This window comes from Emydura macquarii, unplaced genomic scaffold (assembly GCF_026122565.2).
Source record: "Emydura macquarii macquarii isolate MOO-44397 ecotype Brisbane River unplaced genomic scaffold, CSIRO-AGI_Emac_v2 contig_1253, whole genome shotgun sequence".
Lineage (NCBI taxonomy): Eukaryota > Metazoa > Chordata > Testudines > Chelidae > Emydura > Emydura macquarii.
In genome coordinates this window covers 53,132,836-53,155,736 of record NW_027131390.1, presented here as the reverse complement: position 1 = coordinate 53,155,736, position 22,901 = coordinate 53,132,836, and the positions used below count along the sequence as shown (strand labels likewise).

The 22,901-nt window shown below is 47.4% G+C and overlaps 1 protein-coding gene across 2 annotated transcripts in view; it reads right to left on the bottom strand.

Moving 5' to 3' along the window:
• SLX9 (SLX9 ribosome biogenesis factor) overlaps positions 1 to 22,901 on the bottom strand; it is a 128,742-nt gene that overhangs the window by 74,798 nt on the left and 31,043 nt on the right. For both annotated transcript variants that reach the window (XM_067549819.1, XM_067549818.1), the window contains exon 2: positions 21,323 to 21,428. Coding sequence is in view for 1 of the 2 variants with exons in the window: in XM_067549818.1 (XP_067405919.1) it covers positions 21,323 to 21,428 (106 nt within the window). In the remaining variant the exon portion in view is untranslated. The remainder of the gene's footprint in view (positions 1 to 21,322; positions 21,429 to 22,901) is intronic.

The window sequence follows — 22,901 nt, the reverse complement described above, 5'->3', positions numbered from 1 at the left end:
ACATGAGAAAGTTATAATACTAGAAGCCATGTAAGATAGAGAGCATATCATTATGCAGATAAGTATATGCTAACTGCATATACTGAACAATGGTGCAGACTAGGGTCCTAAGGTAGGCCTGCAAACACAGAAAGATCTGGAAAGGTGTCTCAGATAAGGATAGAGAGGACTGGGACTGGAGCGGAGGAATAGCAACACCACAGTTGTGCTGGATCATGAATTGTGTCATTCAGAATGACCTGCGTCCCCCTGAGACTACACAGCCATCTGTGACAGCAGAGCACCAACGAGACTCAAGAGACTCAGTAATCGCTGAGAAGAAATCACCACTGATGTTCCAAAGCAAATAAATGCACTGGATGAATAAGTGACTTGAATTTCAAATTTTGGTTTCTATTTTTAGTCTGATGGCTCCTGCAGTCTGGAACAGCCTTCATCTATCTCCCTGCCTCATGAGCTCTCCAGTTCAGTTCACATCTCTGCTAGCATGCTCTCTTCTCCCTTGCTGCTGATTTCTCTCCCTATGTTATCATTTCAACTCTAAATGTAGTATACATTTTGTCAAGCATCTGAGACACAGCTTGTATCCATAGCAGCTGGGAGCATATTTACAAATGGTTTTGCCCACAATTAATTGTATCAAACAATCCACAATAAGTGGCATCTAAAAATAACTGTGTAATGTTGACAAGAATAAAGGGGAGGGGGGGGGAGGAATCAAACAAAAGCTATAAACATCTTATAATGAAAGACATCATACAAGTGGAGTTGTAATCACACACATTGCTATATTCTATTAGGTCTGCGTGCTGATATAGCTTCCTAGCAGAGAACTCACAAACTATTTTGCCATCCTCACAATCACGTTCAGATTTACGACCGTCAAGCAGCTTTTCTTTTTTCTTGCCATCATTTTCCACACCGACCGACCCACCCACCCACCCACAAAATAAATTCATCTTTCCTACCTGTCCACCCCATATGCCAGCCACAGTCCTAGAAAACGACCCACTTCATTGTACTCCTAACCCCTAAGGTAATTCAGCTACTTCAGTGTCATGTTTTGTAAGAGGATACATGCTTAGGCTCTGCCTACTATGCAAACAACTCTTCAGATGAACTGATTTCTCTTTCTTACACAAGAAGCTCACAGTCTGTGCCATGCAGCCAGCCTTGTTTACATGTCCGCCTTGTACAATCCAAATCTGACTTAAATCACAACTTTAATATGCCTAGAGCACTCCAGAATACTGGCCATTTAATTTCTGCTGTATTACCTTCTCCTTATTTTCCCACAAATCAGGGTAGACAATGTCCCTTTAGATATATAATGTATAGCTGTCAAATACATTTCTGAAATACAAGTCACAGGAGTTTAATATACCATCTATTTAAACAAAAATAGAATACAGAAGGAAGGGAATATAAAGGAAAATCTCCCTCTCTTTAACCTCTTGGTTGCAGTGTTAAAGCCAAACCTCTGTCACCAACCACGTATAAATAAAGTAGTGATGATGTCACTTTTAAGATAGGGAAGTGAGATGATCTAGATCTAAACAGCCTCTGTCGCCATGTTTCACCCCAAGGATAATAAGAAACTAAATCTCTACAAATTGTGTGCAAAGAGCACTTGTAATACAGCTCTTCTACCCCACGGATCCCCAGACCAGAACAGGGCTCAGCACAAAGAGGAAACCACCTATGCTTCTTAGGAAATGCCACGCAGCCAAAGCGGGGAGAGGGACGCGGAAGATGTTGAGAGGCATGGAAGACTCCACTCTCTGGTGAGTATATTTTCCCATAATTATAACTAACCTAAATGCCATCTCCATTGTAACTAAAGGATTACAAGCTGTCTAGCAGCAAGTGCCCTCACTAAGGGACTGTATACTTACAGCAGACCTCAAGTAAGCAAACCCTATTAGTATTCCATTAAAGGATGACTTCCATATGGTAGCAATAGAGATTATGCTTCATTTGAACAATAAGAGATTATTACAGGACTGGCTGTCTCTAGGGTTAAGTAGTTAGCTACACGGCCACTTGAATACTGATTCAAACCTGACCGGGGTCAACAGCGAGTGAAAGGTGTTACCACCCTGTAAGTACCAGCAGTCCCTCTCTTGGAAATGAGTTAGTGGTCTCAGGCCAGTTGCCAATGGAAAGTGTACCCACCTGCACTGGGCAATCCTACTGACACTGTCAAAAGACAGAAGACTTGATTATCCTCTCATCCCAAATGGCAGCACCCTCCAGGTCAGGGCAAGGGGCAAAGACTGGGAGCTTTCCTTCACACCTTCACACACCCTTCCTGAAGACTGTCCATTAAATATTCAGCTCCACTGATGCGCATTCCAGAAATTCACTGGACAGTCGACATGCCTCTATTTGGGCTGCACCTGTTCTGTTGATTAAGGAAGAACTCCAGCCTCCAGAGCTGTCATCCCAGCCCATTCACAAGCACTTTATTCTCCCTTACGGGATCATTGCCTTGGGTTCTCCCACTGCTTAATTGTTCCCTTTGTGCCCTGTGAGAGGGCCTCCTAACTGGAACTTTTTTTACTGTAAGTGCAAAGCAATGCTGTCACTCTCTTACGGTGCAGGTAATATCACACCAGTGGGACTAGCCATGTACTTAAAGCTAAAGCATACACTGAAGTGCTGTGTTGGATTGGGGCCAAAATGTTCAGCCCTTGTAGAACTAAGCCCTGTAAGACTAGGACTCAGCAGAGATTTTCGAGCAGGATTCCAAATTCTAGACATTTACAAAAGAAAGGCACACATTCACCACTCTTAATCTCCACACCACATGCCTGGTTCACACCTCCCCTGCATGCAAGCTGAAATAACCTTATAAAGGCTGCTACTACAGCAGCCTATGGGAGTTTTGCCTTGGCAACTAGTAGGGTGGATGACTAACCTGGCAGCTGGTTATCAGTTACAAGACGAGCAACTGGTCCCCCCGTCATGCCAAGACATCAAGTTGGGACTCAGGGCACATGTTAGGCAGACCACACTGCTTATAATCCTACTAAGCACACACTGGATACTTTACTGAGACCTATTTCTCGCTATCCACTTGGAGAACAGAAAAGGAATTTGAAGGATGAGCGATCTAGATGAGGGAATTCACTGCAGATTTTTCCATAGCTACAGAATCTGGTCTCCCTAAGGAGTATTTTGGAACTCTTGGCAGTTTAGACATTGCATTTGCCCAATATGAGAATTATAGATATGTTTCATATGCATCCATGACTACCAGAGAACTGGAGGCTTGTTGTTTTTAAATTTAGGATCCAAGTCTTCACTCATACTAGAAAACAGTTCTCAATTCATTCTTCCCATATACTTTACAATACGGAATCTATTTCTACCACCTGTCACGAGATGCTGTGTCAGACCACTCTTCTGATGTACAATGTCCTAATTTTCCAAAAGGGGAAGTCAAGGCACCTGAAACACCACAGGTTTTAAGATGAGAAAGCACCATGCTAACCAGCTAGCCTGGCCTCCTGCCCAGCAGCAGCCAGAGAAGCTCTCCCAAGGATTCTTGTAGTGAGGGGAATTAATTGTTCTTCCCCACTGCGTAAACACCAACAACTCCAATAACCTGTGATTGAACCACAACATATATTTCATAAACCCAATGCTAGTTAGAGTGGGATTTTCAAAAGAAAATAAAGGAGTTAGGAGCATAAAGTCCCACTGACTTTCAACAGGACTTGCACTCCTCAATCTCTTAGGTGCTCCTGAAACTCTCCCCTCAGAGAGTTCCCCTAATGATGACTATCACTTCCCTCGGATCGCTGTTCCACTGGTTGGATAACCCTCATTTAAGAACCCGAGCCTTAGTTCAATTTGCCCAACTCCTCCTTTCAGGAGCCCTTATATGACTTATGTGGAGATCTTATACAACTTTGTCCGCTATATTAAAAGACCACTAATGTCAGATATCTTCTCCTTATGTACTTAAATATCAACTTTCTGTTTGAAAAACTACATAGACTGAGTTCCTTTAGCCTCATTAGAAGATGTATTTTCCAGCCCACAAGTCATTTTCATGGCTGAGCCCTCTCCAGTTTCATAGTATCCTTTTTAAGAAGTGCGGAGGTCAGAACTGGACACAGTTTTCAAGGTCTAGTCTCACTAATCCCATAGGCAGAAGAAATACCACCCCCCTAAACCCGTGCGACATTCCTATGTTTATACAAGCAAATATCACAATTCCTTTCTGTTAAACTGGTTACTTACCATGATCCCTAAAGCCGTTCCAGAGTCACAGCTTTCTAGGATGCAGTGCCCCATCCTGCAAGCATGGCCAACATTCACAGCTCCTAGATCTTTAAACACACCTTCTTCTCTCTTTAATCCAAGTTCTTTACAGACTTTTCACGGCTGGGCGCCCAGCCCCAGGCAGCTCTTGTGGCCAGTGTAGTAACAGCATTCCCAGAAAGGAGTCACTTTGGGATCCTCTCGCCAAATCCATGAAAGAAGCATTCCCACCACCTCCCCAACCCACTGCCAAGCCAGCGGCTTTCAAATGAGCAGAGCATCTCATGGAAAAAATAAGCAAATGCTCTGCAAGAAAAAGGAAGGCTCCTCCTTTACTGCCATCTTCCCCTGCCCATCTTCCCATTCTCTACATCCCCAGGAGCATGTTTTTCCACATGTGATGAGAGTTACAAGTTCAGCATGGTCCTATACTAATTCAAGCTGTGCCAGTGATGGAGTCAGGAAATCACAGGGCACATGTCCCTGAGGAAGGTAGCCTTGTCCTGGTTCACAAAGACCCAGAATGTCTCCAGTTGAGCACTGTCCTGCAGGAGTGTTATTTGCTAGCTGGCCTCCCTACATTTATTTGTCTCTCCCACCGAGCACAGCAAGCTAGCCAATAGATACTGAGGTTGAACTCCTGTGAATTAACAGCAGCAGGACACGGCGCATAAGTATAGCATCTGAGAAAAGGCACAACCCGAACTTCTCTCTCAAAGCTTGTGCTGATGCTGAAAAAGAAGAGAGAGATTTAGGGCAAAGTTCTCAAAGCTGGATTCCTTCAGCGATCTCAGTAGAAGTGGTCTGGCTGTCAGAAGCCCAGAGCACTCGTGAATCCCCAGTGAAATCAACTAGGGTGCTCTGTGCTCAGCTTCTCTGAAAACCAGACCCTTCCTAGGTAGGTGTCTAAAGTGGGGCTTCTAAATCCAGATTTGGGTGCCAGGATTGAACATTTTTGCCATAACTTGTATAACACAAATCATAACATGTTGCATATTATAAATATAAAAAAAACCCAGTTTTGTGAATTTTTTAAGTTGATTGTTTTTATTTTGCTTTGCTCAGCATTTGCCATTTGTGCCCGCCCCACTCACACTGGGTCCCAGCTGCCAGCATGTCCCAGAGCTGCCTCTCCTACCACACAAGAAGTAGGGCTGGGCTGCCAGGATTTACAAAAGTTTTGGAGAATGAACAAGCAGCCATTGCCCGCCAGACCTAGCAGCCAAAATCATTCGACCAGCCCTGAACCTAAGTGCTCAGACTGCAGAGAGGGGATAAGGCAGCAGCAGCTCATTGTGCTTTACTCCAGGACAGAGATTCCCGGATCACCTCTGACATCCCCTGAGCCTAGCTGTAAGGGAGTCCCAACTGTGGCTCATTAAATTCCTGCTAACAGTCAAGGAGAGGTAGCAGAGGAATGGCAACACATTGGTGGAAAAGCCCTGGAGATTTGCTTCTGCGTCACCCTCTCTCTCTCTCTCTCACAGGCAGCATACAGAAAGCCAGCAGGGAAGGGGCTGCTGTGAATGAACTATTGCTAAATGTGGCTATGCACGGACAGCATAATCTCCAAGGGGAGGGGTAAGAGAGAGCAGACAGCCTCCAGGGCAGCTTCTAAGACACAGTGTGAACCAGACGGGTGCTAAGTCAGCTTGCGTTTTGAGACAGACTCTGAGAAGCGGACGTGAGAGGCCATTTGAGCACCAGGCCCATCTTCAGACAGTGAGGAAAAGCAGGAGATTAGGTCGGTGCTGGAAGAACACTAATGTGTGCACAGCACTGAGAACTAACTCACCAGGCTTGCTGGTCACAGCTCCAATGCAGGAGACTTGTTTTCAAAGGAAATGGTTTAGAACATCTTGGCCCTTGCACCAACTCATGTGTCAGGTGGGGACTAGATTGAGGAGATGTTACTTCCTGAAGTGCATTTGGATAAATTAAGTCAGCAAAAACCATGAGCCAGGATGTGACAGCAGTGAACAGTTACGCTTACACCTTGCTGCAAGGGATTGAAAAGAGATTTCATTTACTGCACTCTGAATAAACTGTAAATGGATGCAGACAAACTAGTCACTTGTAAGATTTTATAAGAGGATACGGACACAGAGAGTCACACGATCCACTCTGAGATGCCTGTTTCATTAGCTTGTGAGGAGAACATCTCGCTACCTTCAGCCCAGCCAGCATTTCCCCTCTCCATGCAGATTTCTTTCTTATATTCTTTATTTCAGGGGTTTGCAAACATTTGCATAGTGTGGCCTGCATCTCATGGACCACCTCCTGTCACCCACTGGCAATATGCCATGGAAGAGGAGACAAGGTAGGTGAGGTAATATGTTATTGGACCAACTTCTGTTGGTGAGAGAGACCTGAAGAAGAGCTCTGTGTGGCTCAGAAGTTGGTCCAATAAAAGACATTCCCTCACCCACCTTGTCTCTATAATATTCCGGGACCAACATGGCTATAACACCACTGCATGCCACAATGGAAAAGGAGGTTAGCTATGGACCTTAACAGTGTCTAAAGCAGTAGGTGTTATATCCTTATGGAACACAACCACACCATCTTCCCCGTCATTCCTTCCTCACCTTTCTCCTGTCCCCTGTACATGCTACCAGGTCAGCCTTCTTTCTTTCCCACTGGGAGGCTCTAGTCCCCCTGGAGCCTCTTGGCTCCAGTGAGTAGCAGCTCCAGGTTCTTCTCTTTTTGTTGCAGTGCCTCCTACTGGATGCAGATGATATCAACTCCTCTTTTTCCACCTGCTTCTGAAGGAAGCCAGGTTTTTAAGCAATACAGAAGCAGCCAGAAGAGAGAAGAGAGCACTCTGGGGCCCTGCCTGCTCTCTGGGAGTCATCAATTAAGGGCTGCAGCTCTACTCCACAGACCAGCTCAGCTAGTGCTTTTCCACCCACTGTGAATGACGTGCTTGTAACAGATTGGTTGTTACACACGCACACAGTCCTAGAATGCCCCACATGCCCCACCGCGGTAGCTGATGGGGCAGGAGGCAATGAACTGCACTGTCGGGAATGAGACGGCCTCAGCCGGTGCATGGGGATGCTATAGCTCTGAGGGGTCCAACCTCCCCAGCTGGGGGTGGGAGGTATTATTGTACACCGTTCCTGGGCCAGAACTAACCCTCTGGGGCCAGTTCTGCTCCCTTTGTGCTGCTCAGACAATGCAAAGGAGGTGAAATCACCTCTGGGGAGGATTCCCCCATGCGGGGGCACTTTGTGGGTGCACCCCACTCTTACCCCTCCCTCCTAGCAGCCCCAGGGCCCTCTATGTGCTGGGGGGAAGCAGAAAGGAGTGCTTCGGATGCTCTCTGAATTCCCCTCTGGCCACAGTCCTCAGAGGACAAGGCAGAGCAGGCCCCAAGCTGAGAAACCAGGAATTGTATGTGGCTGCCAGCTCTCAGCTTCCCCTCTTGGCCCCCATCTCTGTCTCCTGGCTGTCCTGTATGTTTGAGTAGCTGGGAAGCCAGCCTTTGCTTGGGGCATCTATGGCGCCTGGGTCCTGCTCTCCCTAGGGCTCGCAGGCACTGGAGCAGTCAGAGCTACGCTCTTCTCTCCCGCTGCAGCCCTTCCAGCTAGGCAAGGCTGGCTGAGCTGCAGAAGCACGGGAAGGAGAGGCGCTGGCAGCCTTGGGGCTTGGCCCAGGTCCTCCCTCTTTTTCCACATTTGACGGTCTCATTGAGGAGTGTGGCCTGGCAGCACCACACACCAGCCGCCTGCAGGAGTTTCCTGTTCACTGGGTATTAGCCACAACCTGAGCTCTGGCTCCCCCCACCTTCAGCTCAGCTGCTGACCTGCCCCATCGGCAAGCACTGCCCTACACTCAGCACTGGCTGGGTGGGGAAGGACACAGAAAGCCAGCATGCCACAGACATGTTGCCGAGCCGGCTGGGGTGGGGGGAAATGCTTGTCTCAGGAGATTTTACAGTGACTCAGTCTTCAGGGACTGAGATCTGACCCCACTCCACTCCCCCCGCCTAGCTAATCCCACTGTCACACCTTAGAAACGCCCATCTTTTGGCAAGGGAAAGCCTCTGATGTCCACCCTTCCCAAGACTGACCCTTATCTGAACTAAGGCCTCTTCTCCTCTCATTCCCCCTAGGTTCTGCTGTGACTCTAGTGCCATCTGCCTCCAGTGTGCCTGGAGAGAGGACAGCCAGAAGTCGTGGGAAAAGGCCTGCAACTTCAGACATTGCTGCCCTCCCTCCCTGCCAATCCGGGCTCCCTGCCTCCCAGCCGGTCGCCTGGCACATGGAGGACAGAGTGGAGTGGCTGAGGATAGGGCAAGGGGCAGCAGTCTCTAGATAGCTTCCCACCACTCCACAGAGTCACTGAGTTGTGTCTGGACTCCAGAGTTCATTCCACTGATCTGTAGAGTTCTGTATCTCAAGTCAAGCTACAGGAATTGCACTTACCCTACAGGACAGCAAGCCATGCTGCAGCGAAAAGCCCCTTAGTCTATTGCAGCCACTGTTGCAGGGAGACCGCTTTGGGCTGTGATTGGGGATGGTTTTGGAAAACTCCAGACATTTGCAGCCATGGTTTCAGAAGCCATGTGATGCTGAACACAGTTCATCCTTGTCTACACTTAACGGCTGATCTACATTTGATACCAGCCAAGGTGTACATATTGCTGACAGACGTTCTCAGCAACAGGTCTTTGTCTGTCATGTAGACAAGGCATAAGAGTGAATGTGCCCAGTGTGCATCAGAAATTAACAAGGGCTCTGCACATTCTGCAGATTGCTGCTTTCAGCCTTGTCACCTTAGAAAGTCTCAGCCTGGGTCACTAATTTATAAAGACTCCTTTGGCATCATATGCTCAATTTGAATGGGAATAGCTTAGAAAATCTCGGCCTAAATAAAATTTAGCTGAGTAGCTATTCCTCGCTGAGGACTAGCCACATGCTGGTGTGACATTTGAAAGTTACAGAGTTTAAATTATTTTAATACAAAACCACTAACCAAAAGACCAAAAAGAAAAGAAAAGCAAGCACATGTTTGGGTCATGCTCAGTAAAGGCTGAATGGAGATTATTCACACTTTCCCAAAAATTTCATGTTGAGACTGTATCTATGCCCAGGAAATTTTTAATACCTTACACCCAGTTAGAACAGATAGTTTATCAGCCTAGATTATTATGCTCAATGAAGCATGTGTATGCCTTAAATTGATGTATTTATACATACACATAGGCACACAACACATTAAATGACATCCAATTCTGACTAAGGATATTTGGTGTAACCAGAGTTTGTGACTATTTTAACCTTTCTGTTGAAGATCTCACAGAATAATAAGCAAACATTTTTCCATTTTTAAGATCATTACTGTAGGAAATAACTTGGGAGAGGAACACAATCCAAAGCAAACAGTGAGCAGGCGTGGCAGCTGCTAACAGAATAAAAATACTTAAGAAAACTGACAGTAGCAAAATCCTGATGATCAGACAATGCTCTGTGCCAAGGACATTGTGAATGATTGGCACTGAGCAAAACAGGCTTTAAAAATATCCCACACTTGGATTAGAAGAAAGCATCATTTGGATTGCTGATATTGAGGAAGGGCGTGTTCACTGAAACAGAAATAGGATCAATATAATATTTTAAAAGCATCAGATGAAAATAGCTTCTGAAGATGAGAACAGACCCCAGTAAGCTAAGGAAACCTTGACTTCAGCCTTGCAAGTCTGAGCACTGCACAATCCCCAGAGGAAGATGTGCTTCCTACCCTAACCACCCTTACCATCATTGGCACACAATACTGCCCAGACACGCACCAGTGAGTTGGTCTGAGGGTTGTGGAAACATTATTCACACCTCAAGTTCTGTACCTGTAGCAGATTATCACTTAGAAGTTGTCCGGAGATGGAGCAGGTTTTTAATGCACTGGTTAAGCTGGATGCTTCGAGGCAGCGAGAGGACATACTACAAAGGTATGTAGTGCCTTGATGCAAAGGGCAATAGGTAGTCAGTGAAGGCTTCCAGAAAGCCCTGTTCCCCAGCACAGCAAGGAACTAGGGCTTGGGCGGCAGCAGCATTCTGCAAAGAGTGCACGATTAGAAGCGAGAAGGCCAGAAAGGAGGGAGTTGCAGTCATTAATGTGAAGGGCAGCCAAACCAGGGGCAAGGGTTGGAGACCCAGCTGGAGAGCAGAGGATGGGTGGTATATTGGACAGATGGCAAAGTGGGAGAGGCTGGTGTTGGAAACATTCATTCGGGCACTGTCATCACTGAGTGGGCAGACGAAGCCAGGAAAGCAAACAAGGTCACTGAGATGAGAAGAGCACACAGATGGCACGGCCATGAGGCTGACTGGCTGTGAACAGAGGGTGGCAGGGTGCTGTTGGAGCTGCCCAGGGACCTGTTTAAGGGAGAAGAGAACCAGGAGAGCAGCCACATAGTCCGAGGAGAAAGAGAGCAACTGCTGAAAGCAGCCAATCCAAAAGGACGAGAAGAACAGAGAGACTCAGACACAGGAGGGGATAGTCAGGGATCTTGGCAGGAGCAGCCTCAGTGACTGCAGTGGGCAGGAAAGCAGCCCAGGGCACTTACGGAAGGCAGTGTTGGAGAGAAGCCCAGGCAATAGGAGACAGACAACAGACCAAGCACGCAAACAGACAGAGCTGCCAGCATCACTCACAGGTCTGCACTCACCGACATTGCCCTCACCTTGGCATCACTGATAATGAGACAGAGCAGCTTCTCCTTCTGTCAGAGGCTGACTGATTTCACTCCCCCATTCCTTTAGCCCCTCACTCACCCACTGCTTCGTTCTTGAGGTCTAAAAAAGAGAAACAAGCCCCAGCAGGAGGGCTAGAGAGAGTGATGGAGAAGAAGATACAGCACCACATAGACAGATGAAGCTGCTGGCTCCAAAGCGTTGTGAGGAGAGAAGGTGTACGTGGAGTTTCACAGAGCAGCTGGGGAAGCCCCACGCAGAATGTGTTAGAGGCTGCCATTGCCCTGGTAGAATGGGTGTTATAATCCTGCTAGGACAAGCAATCTGGCTGCAGGGGGACAGGTAGCAATGAAACTATCCACTGGGACAAAAGTGCAGTAAGTGAAGTTCCTTCACTGGGCTTCTCCCTAGAGATGGATCACAGAAATACAAGAGTTTCTGAAAGTCCCCTGGACCAAGGATCCCTGGACACCCAGGAGCTGGTGGGATGAGCCTGCCCTAGGCAGAGAAGCGATCAGTTTGGAAGGAAATCTGACACAAAGTGAGAAGATTTTCAGGGTGAGGGCAGAGCATGACGAGTGAGGGGAGGAGCTGGACACACAGGAGTGAAACTACTCACCCTCCTCAAAGAGCAGTGACAGCCCCTTCAAGAGAAAGGAACAGAGCGAGGCAAGTGTAACTCCTATTGAGGCAGTTTAGCAACAGCTACAGCATCCTGGCCCAAGGACCACAGAGAAGAGTCTGTACTGGGTTCAAAGCAATTCTACCAACTTCCAAGCACCAGATTCAGATCCACAGACACAGAAGGCTCTGATCTGCCTCCCTCCTGTTAAATCCCTCACAGGTACGCCTGAGTGGCTGAGCAAAGAGGGATGATCTCCTTGCCCCTGGAAAGCAAACACAGCTTGGGTGTGGAGCTCTAAAAATCCACCTGGGAAGGCAGCAGGCGAGAGATGGAACCCACCTTTATCTGGTGCCCAAGGGGGCCTTAGTTCTATTAACAAATGAGTGTGGCTGTGAAGACAGGCTTCCTGGTGCTTGAGAAAGTCACATCACCCCTTTGGGGAGAAAATGAAATTGGGAGTTAGAGGTCCAGGTCTAGGTTGACATGGAAGTGCAGGGTGGAGAAATGCCCTGCAGGACCCAGAGTCTATTGTTGGCGGGGAATCACTGGCCCCGCCTGTGCGAACAGCGAGATGAGCAGTGCTGATGAGTTCAGCTGAGTGCAGAGCACAAGTGTTTTCCCAGCTGAGCCGCCTTCCTCCCTACTGTCCGGCCTTGGCTTGAAGTTAAACTCCCCCCTATGGGCTAATGCAGCATTGCAGCCTCACTGGCCCTCCATCATTCCTTCCGCAAATGTTGACTCTCACCTACAAACTGTCTGCCTTCTCCCACATCAATACCAGATGCCCCCAGGGCAGCAAAGAGCTGTTACCAACTTTGCCCTTTTTATGCCTCTCATACATTAAAAGCCGCTACCCACAAATTGTGCGCTTAGCTCATCTATGCAACAGCATGATCCTGTTACTGGTACCCTGTCCTGCACTCCCTGCCCCAGCTCTGCTGGCAGTTATACCCCCCTGATGGGGGTGTTTGTGACTGTATGCTCATTGGGGCAGGAGTTGTTTCCACTATATGTGGGTGCAACGCCTAGCACAGCAGGGCCCTGCTGTCTGCATCACAGCAGAACCTACAGCAGTAGAGGTGTGACAGGGCAGGGACTGCAAGGCAGAAGCCATGGGTATCTGTACGCTTTCCAGGTGCAAACCACGCCATAGACTCAGACTCTCCACGGAAAGTTTGTCTCTGTGGACTTCAGTTTGAGAAGCAGCTGACTATCTCTGGGGCTTTGAGTGCCAGCTGTGCAGATATTTTCTACTTTCATCTGTATGCAGGAGAATCACTTTAACTAAATGAAGACATTAAACATCACTTCCATCTGGCCTTTATGTAGACCAGGAAATTAAAAGCAAGACAGGAGTGAGCAGGGTAGAAATGGCTGAGCACAGTATAAAAAGTTGCCCGGATGGCAACCCTAAGCACTCTATGCGAAAGCTATGGGAGTGTCAGTTTGTGATGGAGAATCACTGCTAGAGGTCAACTTCCTTTCCAGTGGACTCAAACATCCTCCATGGGACTCTGACAGCAACCTGCCTGGTGGTAGCACAGGTTCTGCAGGCAGTAATGAGAAAATGCCATTTTCCTACCATGATGACAGAGCCAGGTTCTTGAGATGCAAGTATCAGTGCAAGTTCAGAGACACCTTCCTGGAATCAATAAAGATCTGGAGGCTGGGGTAGACTGCACCCTCAGCAAGTTTGCAGATGACACTAAACTGGGGGGAGTGGTAGATACCCTGGAGAGTAGGGATAGGATACAGAGTGACCTAGACAAATTAGAGGATTGGGCCAAAAGAAATCCAGTGAGGTTCAACAAGGACAAGTGCAGAGTCCTGCACTTAGGACGGAAGAATCCCATGCACTGCTACAGACTGGTGACCGATGGGCTAGGCAGCAGTTCTGCAGAAAAGGACCTGGGGGTTCCAATGGGCAAGAAGCTGGATATGAGTCAGCAGTGTGCCCTGGTTGCCAAGAAGGCTAGCGGCATATTGGGCTGCATTAGTAGAAGCATTGTCAGCAGTCTAGGGAAGTGATTATTCCCCTCTATTCGGCATTGGTGAGACCTCATTTGGAGTATTGTGTCCAGTTTTGGGCCCTCCCACTACAGAAAGGATGTGGACAAATTGGAGAGAGTCCAGCAGAGGGCAACAAAAATGATTGGGGGCTGGAACACATGATGTATGAGGAGAGGCTGAGGGAACTAGGCTTGTTCAGACTGCAGAAGAGAATAATGGGGGGGAGGATGGTTCCAGGGAGGATGGAGCTAGGCTGTTCTCAGTGGTGGCAGATGACAGAACAAGGAACAATGGTCTCAAGTTGCAGTGGGGGAGGTCTAGGTTAGATATTAGAAAAACCTTTTTCACTAGGAGGGTGGTGAAGCACTGGAATGGGTTACCTAGGGAGGTGCTGGAATCTCCGTTCTTAGGTTTTTAAGCTGAGGCTTGACAAAACCCAGGCTGGGTTGATTTAGTTGAGGTTAGTCCTGCTTTGAGCAGGGGGTTGGACTAGATGACCTCCTGAGGTCCCTTCCAACCCTAATCTTCTTCTATGAATCACAACCCAGGCCTGCGACTTACAGATAAAGCAGGAGTGTTGCTCCGAGTGCCAGCTTTGTTGATAGTTATTCGATAACTGAAAAGCCCCTCGCAGTGAATATAAGTGCGTCTAATAAAACATATCAGGACACAACTGGGAACTGGGCACCTATCCACTCTTTGCGCCTTGGACGATCTCCCCCTCAGCACACATCCGGCTGTAAAGAAGCTGTCAAATATCATCTGTGCTCCTGCTTGTAGGGCAGGCAGCCTACTTCACATTGGAACTCCAGGGACCACTACAGCCCAGCACTTAACCAAATTTAGCTGCAGTTCCCCCACCCCAAATACAGAATTTCTTTCACCATTTTCAAACAATGCAAGATGCCTATGGTCTCTGTGAGAACTTGCGTCCCCCTAATACACTTGGTCGGGGGGGAAGAGGGTATGGACATTTCCAACAAGAAGCCAGATGACAGCAGAAAGAGGCACCAACACAGCTGACAGCAAAGAGACAGGATCATTCTGACTGATCAGCATGAGAGAGCCAAAGGCCCTTCAGGATACAGTGCTGCTATCAGTGCCAGATGCAGCAGAGTGAGCACAAAGCTGCCCATAGTGTTAGCCCATCCGTCACCACTGCAAGAGAAGGGAAGAGGAGCTTTTCCCCTAAGCCTATCAGGTGGGAACTCAAACCTAAGGTTAATGCTCCACATGCGATTCTCAACCTAACCAGTAGGACTTTCTTCTCCTTCACAGCAACACTTCTTGTGGCTATTCCCACGCACAGTGAGTCCAAGGCAAGGGAGGAGGGAGGGAGAAGTTTCTCAGGGCAGTCCAGATGTTCACAGCATTCCACAGCTGCTTCATCATCCACTCTTGGCAAAAGAGGTTACAGGCTCATGGGCTGTCAGATCAACACTTGACCAGACATCTCAGCTTCATGAAGCAAATGTGAACAATAAAGAATGCCAGAGCAAAACTCCTAACCCTGTCACGCCTGCCTATGTCGGAAATATCTAATTCCCACGCTGCAGAGGTTCAGCCAGCTGAGAATTATGCACTCAAACTAGCAGAAAATGTCTTTGCATGTATTAGACTACAGCAGTGTTTCTCAATTAAATTTGGCCACGGAACCCTTTTGAACTCGATAAATAATTGCGGAACCCCCCAAACTCTTAACAGTATTTTTGCATATGGGGCCAAAAAAAATGTCGAAATAAGCAAATTATATACAAACAACTAGGTCAGCGTTTCTCAATTAAATTTCCCCACAGAACCCTTTAGGCTCCACGGGGAAATTACACTCATACTCGATGCCCTCCTCCGAAAAATCCGGGACATCTTCCCTTTTTCGGCGGCGCGGAGAACAGCTGCTCTCGGCGGCGCAATGTCACTTTCTCGCGGAACCCTAACAGCGTTCCCGCGGAACCTTGCACCAATTGAGAAACATTGGACTACAGTAAGGCACTTGATTTACACTATGTTAGTGTCTAAACTAAACTATGCCAGTAGGAAGTCCTCATTCAAAGGGTGATTGAATCAAGAGCTTAACTCAGTTACCAGAGGCTCCACTGCCAGCTGCTGCTATCTACCAGTGTGTGAAGGTCAAGATGTACCAATGATCAAGAACAGGCTCCATGGTCTGCAGCACATCAAAAGCAGGGAACTTTGGTATGAATGGATACACCACCAGGTGAGGCACGGACAGCTAGCAGAGCTCCACACATGAACACACACACTTGCCTTTTTAAAGAGCACCAAAAGGATTCACATTTCTTTGTCTTTATTAATAAATTTGCAATTCCTTCTCCTCTGCTCTGCTCTTTCTAGGTATCTTGAAGTGGTTTGGTGAAACTGTTCTTAATGAGGACTGGATACATTTTCATCTTTTCCTTTCTTAACACTGCAAGAACTTGGCCAATGCCACAGCAGCATAACATTACACTCCTCACTATCATGATCCAAACCCTTGGGTGCAAAGAATAAGAGGTACACACTGTGGATTGAAGTTACATCCAAGGGCACTAGCTAAAAAAAGAGGGGGACCGGGAGAGGGGAGGGGTTGCAAAAAGGCAGCATGCCAGTAATTGGTCATTTTGGCAGACAGGGCAGTGAATTTATTTCTGAGTCATCCAGCAGAGGGCAGCAATAAAAATAACTATCAGAGCCTTGGTCAGAAGAGGATAAACCCAGTAGTTACAGGAAAGAATAAAACGGGTTATTACTGTTCATATGTGCGGATAGACTCAATATGCTTGTGTTGAGCCTCCTTTCAGCCCACAAAGGGTCTGTATTCCTGCCCTCAGGCACCTCCCAATACTGCTGCTGCTGCAGTCGTGCCTTGGAGAGAGACCCAGGCTAGGTGCTCCAGACACAACATGAGAATGATTACAATTTAGCTTGCTGCCACCCTCCTCCCCCTTCTCGGCCAGCAGAGCAATCACAGCTGGCAGGGCAGCCATGGCTGGCCAAACGTTTAATTAGATCAAGGAAGTAGTGAAAATTAAGTCGCCTGGTTTTTTTCTTTTTAGGGGGAAGAGTTGGGGGGGAGAGGAAGGGGTGGCAGGGAGTAATGTCTTCACATGGCTGAGTGAAAATCCAGGCAGAAAAATAAGCAGCAAAGATTTTTAAAAAGCCAGGCACATTAAAAGCCAAAATGTCAGCAGCTTCTTCCCAAAACTGGGAGCTGCTGCTGCCAATAGGCGTTCCTGTGTGTGGAGAGGAAGAAAGAAAAACACATACCTCCCTTGCAATAGTGGGCTGCCAATGCCATGCAAGAGCCTTGATATCCCTTCTGAAAGAGTTAAAAGTCTAAAAGAAATAAAATAGTTGTAGGTATAGAAAAGTAGTATTTTTGCTATATGCATATATTAACTTAGAAGTTACGTAATCAGCTTTAAGCTTGAAAAATGCTTGAGAAAGAAAGGAGAAGGGGGGGGCTAATAGATAAAGAAGAAGTTGAAGGCCAAGCAGACATCAAGTGTCTGGATACAGATAAAGGGCAAACCACAAGATGAAGAAACTAAGGTCTACCCCCTTCCTGCTTTTGCTAAAGTTATGTGCCAACTTAGCTAATTAATGGGCCCAGTAGTTGGGAGTTGCCTTTCTGGAATAAAAACTCCTAATTAGACAATCCTGTTAAAAGGAGGTCAAAAAGGCACCCTAAAAGACGCATGCGTAATAAGGTATTAAAATATTATCGCACACCCTGCATAAAAAATTGGTTCATTAGCATGAACATGTGAAGATGTTTGTATAAAAAAACCCATGTATGTAGTAGGCGGTCGGGAAAGGTGTAAACCTTTTAGTACCCAGCCAATGGGGAACGAAGGGAGGGATTCTTTCGGCCGGGATAGGAAATATATACTGCTGAATAATAAAGGAGGGGCGCGCTCCTTTCAGATATTTTTTTCTGGAGTTGTGCCCAGCTTTGCAAACCTGTTAAAGAAATAAAAAGTACTTTTCTTGTTTTACTCTTTACCCGTATCCGATGTTCTTTTATTAAAACCTTTTTAGTCAAAGGTATTTCTTACACTTCTATAGGGAGGAGTGTGTATGTGGGGTGAGAGGGGGACCCCAAGTCTTCATGGTTGCCTACTTTGCTGTTGCTGCTGGAACCATGAGACAGCAGGGAGCATGGGCATAGCGAGGGAGGGGTGATACCCCTTTCCCAACTTTCAAGGTAGCCATGCCACTCTTCCTCCTGCTCCCACCATACAAAACCAGCCCACCTTCTGTCCCTGTGAAGGAGTGAGAGGGAAGAAGGCATTGGTGGTTAGCAGCTGCTACGCAAGAGTGCCCCCACAACCCAACAACACAGGCAGAGCACCTCTGCAGCTGGCCAAAGATCATCATGATGGTGCCTAGGAACCGCCGCCATGGCAAGGGTCCTACCATGCCAGGTGCTGTACAAACCTACGACAAAGATGGTCCCTGCCCCCAGGGAGCTGACAATCTGCTCCTTTCCTCCCACCAGCTGCCCTGCAGATCAGCAAGGGTAGAAGAAACTTCTCGCTGCAGACAGAGAAGGGAGAAACTCTGGACCCAGGCCCCACCCCAGCACTGGAGACTGGTGGCCCCTCCCCAGCAGGGGAACAGATAATGCTGCCAGGGAGGGATGAGACAGGCGGGAAGGAGAGACCAGGTGGACAGAGGGAATCAAAGGCGGGCGAATGAAGGGAATGTGGGAGCAGAGAAAAGGACTCAGGACATGGGGAGAGAGATAGGAGACCTGGGAAGCCTGGGAGATGGGTCAGCTGGACCATCTGTGGGAAACAAAGACTCTGGCACCAGTCTCATTCTACACAGAGAAATAGGACAGTGAACCCGGGGCCCTTTGTCCCTCCTTGTCAGCCCATCAGGGCAGCAGCTGTTGGGCTCCCTACCTCTGACCAGTCTGGAGCTGGCGAGATGTACTGGCCAGTGGGCGTACGTCTACACTGCAAAAAAATAATCAAAACCAAGTGGCAGCCAGTCTCAGAGCCTTGGCCTACAGCATTCGAAGTAGCTGTGTCATTGGTCCCCCTCGGCAGGAGCTCAGGCGTTTCCCCTCTCCCCACTCTCAGGTTTCAGAGCATGAGCGGGAACGCCCACACTGCAATTGTTCACACTGTAGCGAGTCTGTAGTCCTGGGCTCTGAGACTGGCTGCTGGGGGTGGTTTTTGGCAGCGTAGGAGGCCCCTGGCCACACAGAGCACACCAGAGCCAGCAGCTGGAGCCCAAATCATGCAGCGGGATCCATCTGTAACCCTGAATGCTGGTAAGGCCCCTTCCATCCCCAGAAGCACCTCAAGCACACTGGTGCTTTGCCTGTCTCCCGAGTTCACTGCTTCATGGCTGGCCCCACTGCAGATGCTCGCACGTAGCTGGGAGTCAGACAAGTGCCCTGCGTGAGACCCTGCACGCGCCATGCTGGAATTCACACAGCTCAGTGCACGATCAGACACCCCAGCCACATCAGGCTTAGAAAGCATGACACACTCACACAGCGAGGGCATCAGAAAACAACATCTTAAAATGCAGCGTAACAGCCTCTCCTGTGCTCTTCACAGACCGGCAGCAGGGAACGGGCAGAGTCTGTCAACCCAACCTTCTCAGGGCTGAGAAAGCCAGTGGAAGAGAAACACTTATGTGCTTTTCTACTGAATCTTAAAATAGCAGCGTGTGTAGGAGAATTCCTGTTCTGACAGCCCAACCTCCCCACCCACTGAGCAAAGGGCAGCAGGAAAAATCAGGCTGAACTCTCCACTAGGGATGCTCGCCCTTGAGCACAGAGATCACCGAGGACAAAGCAATACTGCTAATACTGGCTGATCCATCTCTTCGGTCTGTGGGGTGGTCAGCTGCTGTAGACAAGACCCAGCTACCGTTCACTGAATTAACACAAAAAAATGTGAACTGACTTCCATAGCAAGGAATCCCCATGTGCTCCGGAGCAATATGAGAGGAAGGGGCACAGCAGACTGGGGAAAGAAGAAAAAGCACTTCCTTTCTGCCCCACTGGTCTCCAGTCAGAGTCAGAGGCGTCAGCCCCAAAAGCATCAATCAAAAGGAAGAGACTGAACAGAAGGTAAGGGGTCAGCAAATCGCTGTCTGGAAGCGAGCAGTCTTTAGACTCTCAGGAAATGGTTAAATATGGCCAGACACTGCACATCTGCATCATCAGTGCTCCACAGAGACAAGCAACACACGTCTATTTATAAACCGGGCCTAGTGGCTACAGTATAGCCGTAGTCTGCAATGCGAGACCAGACTGCAGGCTATCAGCCTTTGACAGTATATGGTTTACTCAAATTAAAAAGATGGGGAGGTGGGAGTTGTATACAGCCTGACACCCACACGTCTCTTCCAAGCCAATCATGGAACAAAGCACTCAGCAAATGAAGAATTCACTAGTTTCTGTACAGAAGGCTGCCTTTGTGGGCTTACATGTCCTCCTTCAACCTTCCTGCTCCCTCATTCCACAGTACAAACACAATCAATCAGTGGACTATGGCTGTTACAACTCACCACCAATCATTACCCTAGCACAGGGATAGTCGATTATTCTTTGGCAAGATCCAAATTTCTTGGTCAAGGTATAGTCAAGGTCCAGACTTCAGAGAAATTTAAAAAAAAAAAAAAAATCAATAATGACGACAATCAGTAAATAAAAAGATTTTGGGGTCTATTCAAAAGTATCTGGTGATCTGGATTTGGCCCATGGTCTGCCTATTGACTACTCTTGCCCTAGGATATTTGCCGTTTGATGAGAGAGGATTCAGGCTGGCTGTACTGGAGAAGGAAAGCAAAGACACTGTATGCTATTTGTTACCATTATTAATCTGAAGGGGAAAAAAATAAACTTAGACAAGGAATCACTATGAGAGTCACTATGAGAATCCCAATATACATCTAGAAATAGTCTCCAACCCCAGGAACAGAGATGAACATGGCACCCCCTTTTTGCTTAGGGATGAGAGGGTGGAATCAGTTTGCCCAGCCACTCAGAGGCTTAAGGAGACATCTCCCTGTCCTGTGAGGATGGAAGAGTTGAGGGTCCACACTCACTCTTCTCCCTGCCACCAGCTTTCTTTGAAAGGTTTGTTTTATGACAGACTCAAAGAAGGACAGGGAAGGCTGAATGAACAGCAATGCAAAAGCTTAACTGCCACCTCCACCCCTGCTTTGGAACCCAATTTTAAAACCCTCTGCTGGGACTAAAGATTAGACCTGGATCAGAATTTAGCAGATTATTTCATTCTACTTGTATTCATTTTTCACAGCCACTGCAAGGCCAGATGCTGAAGGCAATATCCAACACAACTAGGGTAAGTGAGGTTACTGGCAGGAGTCTTTCTACAATTTAAGATCCTGAGGATTCAAACCGCTCAGCGCAGAACACATGTTTATATTCTGTTATTGCACACCTGCCTTCCTTCAGGTGGCCAGCAGATTTAAACTGGGCTCAGAGATGCAAAGGAATAACACAGAACTCATTGGTCACCTGATTAAATATGCACATGCAGGGGTTGGTTCTAACACTATAAGCCTAGCTACGAGCATGATACAAGATTCTAGTAGGCTACAGAACCTCAGTCCTGACATCCCAACAAGATGATTGAAACCCAGCCAAACCCACAGCAGACACAGGCAGCACCCTGTCTTAAAGAGAGGTCTTCACTCTGGCACCTTCAGCTCCCTATAGAGCAGCCCTTACCTGTTTGGGTTGAGACAACGCTTCGTGAGTCCAAATCCAACTTCTTTACCAGAGTTTTGGGATCAATCTTCGTCCCAGCAAAGATGGGGACAAAAATATCCCAGTCCTAAGCCAAAGACAAAATTAAACACTTTAATTAACAATTAAGCACTTTAATATTGATAGTAATAAAGTAATTGCAAGGTTCAGTCCTACTCTTCAACACCACTACCTAGGAACCCAGTGGCTAGGCATGTCAAAGGTGTGCCATGCATCAGAGGAGAAGGCCAACCTACTGCTTTCATCAATTTTACTACAAATATGGATGGTCTCTCCTAAGCACATTTAAGGATAGCCACCAGTAACCACCAGTGATGTGGTTTGGCTTGACTATCCAAGCCAATTCGAGCTGGAAACAGGGCTGAAAGTCTCATAATATCTGGCTTCCTCACTATATTTTCAACACTGCCAGGTTTCAGCATTTCCACATGGAATTTCACTGTCACTCACAGACAAAACCAAACCACATCTTATTCACATTGAACAAATGCATAATGCTTTTATTATCCAAGAGAATCCCACCATCTCTCAGAGGAATTATGGCAAGCAGCTTTTTCCTAAGGCCTGGCGCCAGAGTACAAAGGCAAAGATGCCGAGAGGTGCCTCCTGGCATTTGCAGAAACATTAAGCAGGTTAGGCACCTGACCCCTGAGTCAATGAGAGTTAGGCACTGAACCCAATGAGGTGCTTTCGAAAATCTCACTAGGTATCTCTCTGCGTTGTTAGACATCTAATGATCTTTGAGGATCCAGCCCTTGATTTGCACACAGTTTCTGTACCAGCGTAACTGTTTGGTTAGGAGTCATCGTAGTTATTTAAGATGTATATCCCAGACTTGCAGTGGTAGCTGACTGCCTGGCTGTAGATAACAGATTTCTTGGTGTATTTGGGGTGGTTATTGGATTTCTGAATAAAATCAGTGATCCGTGATGGTGAGGTTTCTTGTATATAGTTGTCTGTATTGTTCTACTGTTGAAGCTGATCGTGGTGTCAAGGAAGTTGATGCTAGTGTAGGAGTGTTGCAAAAAAAGAGTTTAATGGATGGGTGGTGGTTGTTGTTGTTGAAGTTGTGGGGGAAATCTGAGAGTGTTTTGGTTGTCTGTACAGTGGATGAAAATATCATTGATGTATCTCAGGTCTATCACTGGTTCCTTGGTGCATTTGTCCAAAAATTCTTCTTCAAGGAGGCCAATGAAGAGGTTGGTATATTGGGGAGCCATCCTAGCACCTAGGGCTGTCCCCACAGTTTGGATAAAGCGTTTATTGTGGAATGCAAAATTGTGACAGGTGAGGATGAAATGGATAAATTCAGCGATGTGTTTGGGGTGGATATCTAAGGGTTGTCCAGTGTCTTGTAAATATTTGAGGCAGGCAGCTATGCCGTCATTGTGAGGGATGTTGGTGTATAAGAAAATGACATCCATAGTGGCGAGGATGGTGTTCTGAAGGAGGCTGTTAATGTCGCAGAGTTTCTGGAGGAAGTCAATTGTGGCCTGGAGGAATCTGGCCCTTTGAGGAGTGAGCAGTTTGAGGATGGTTT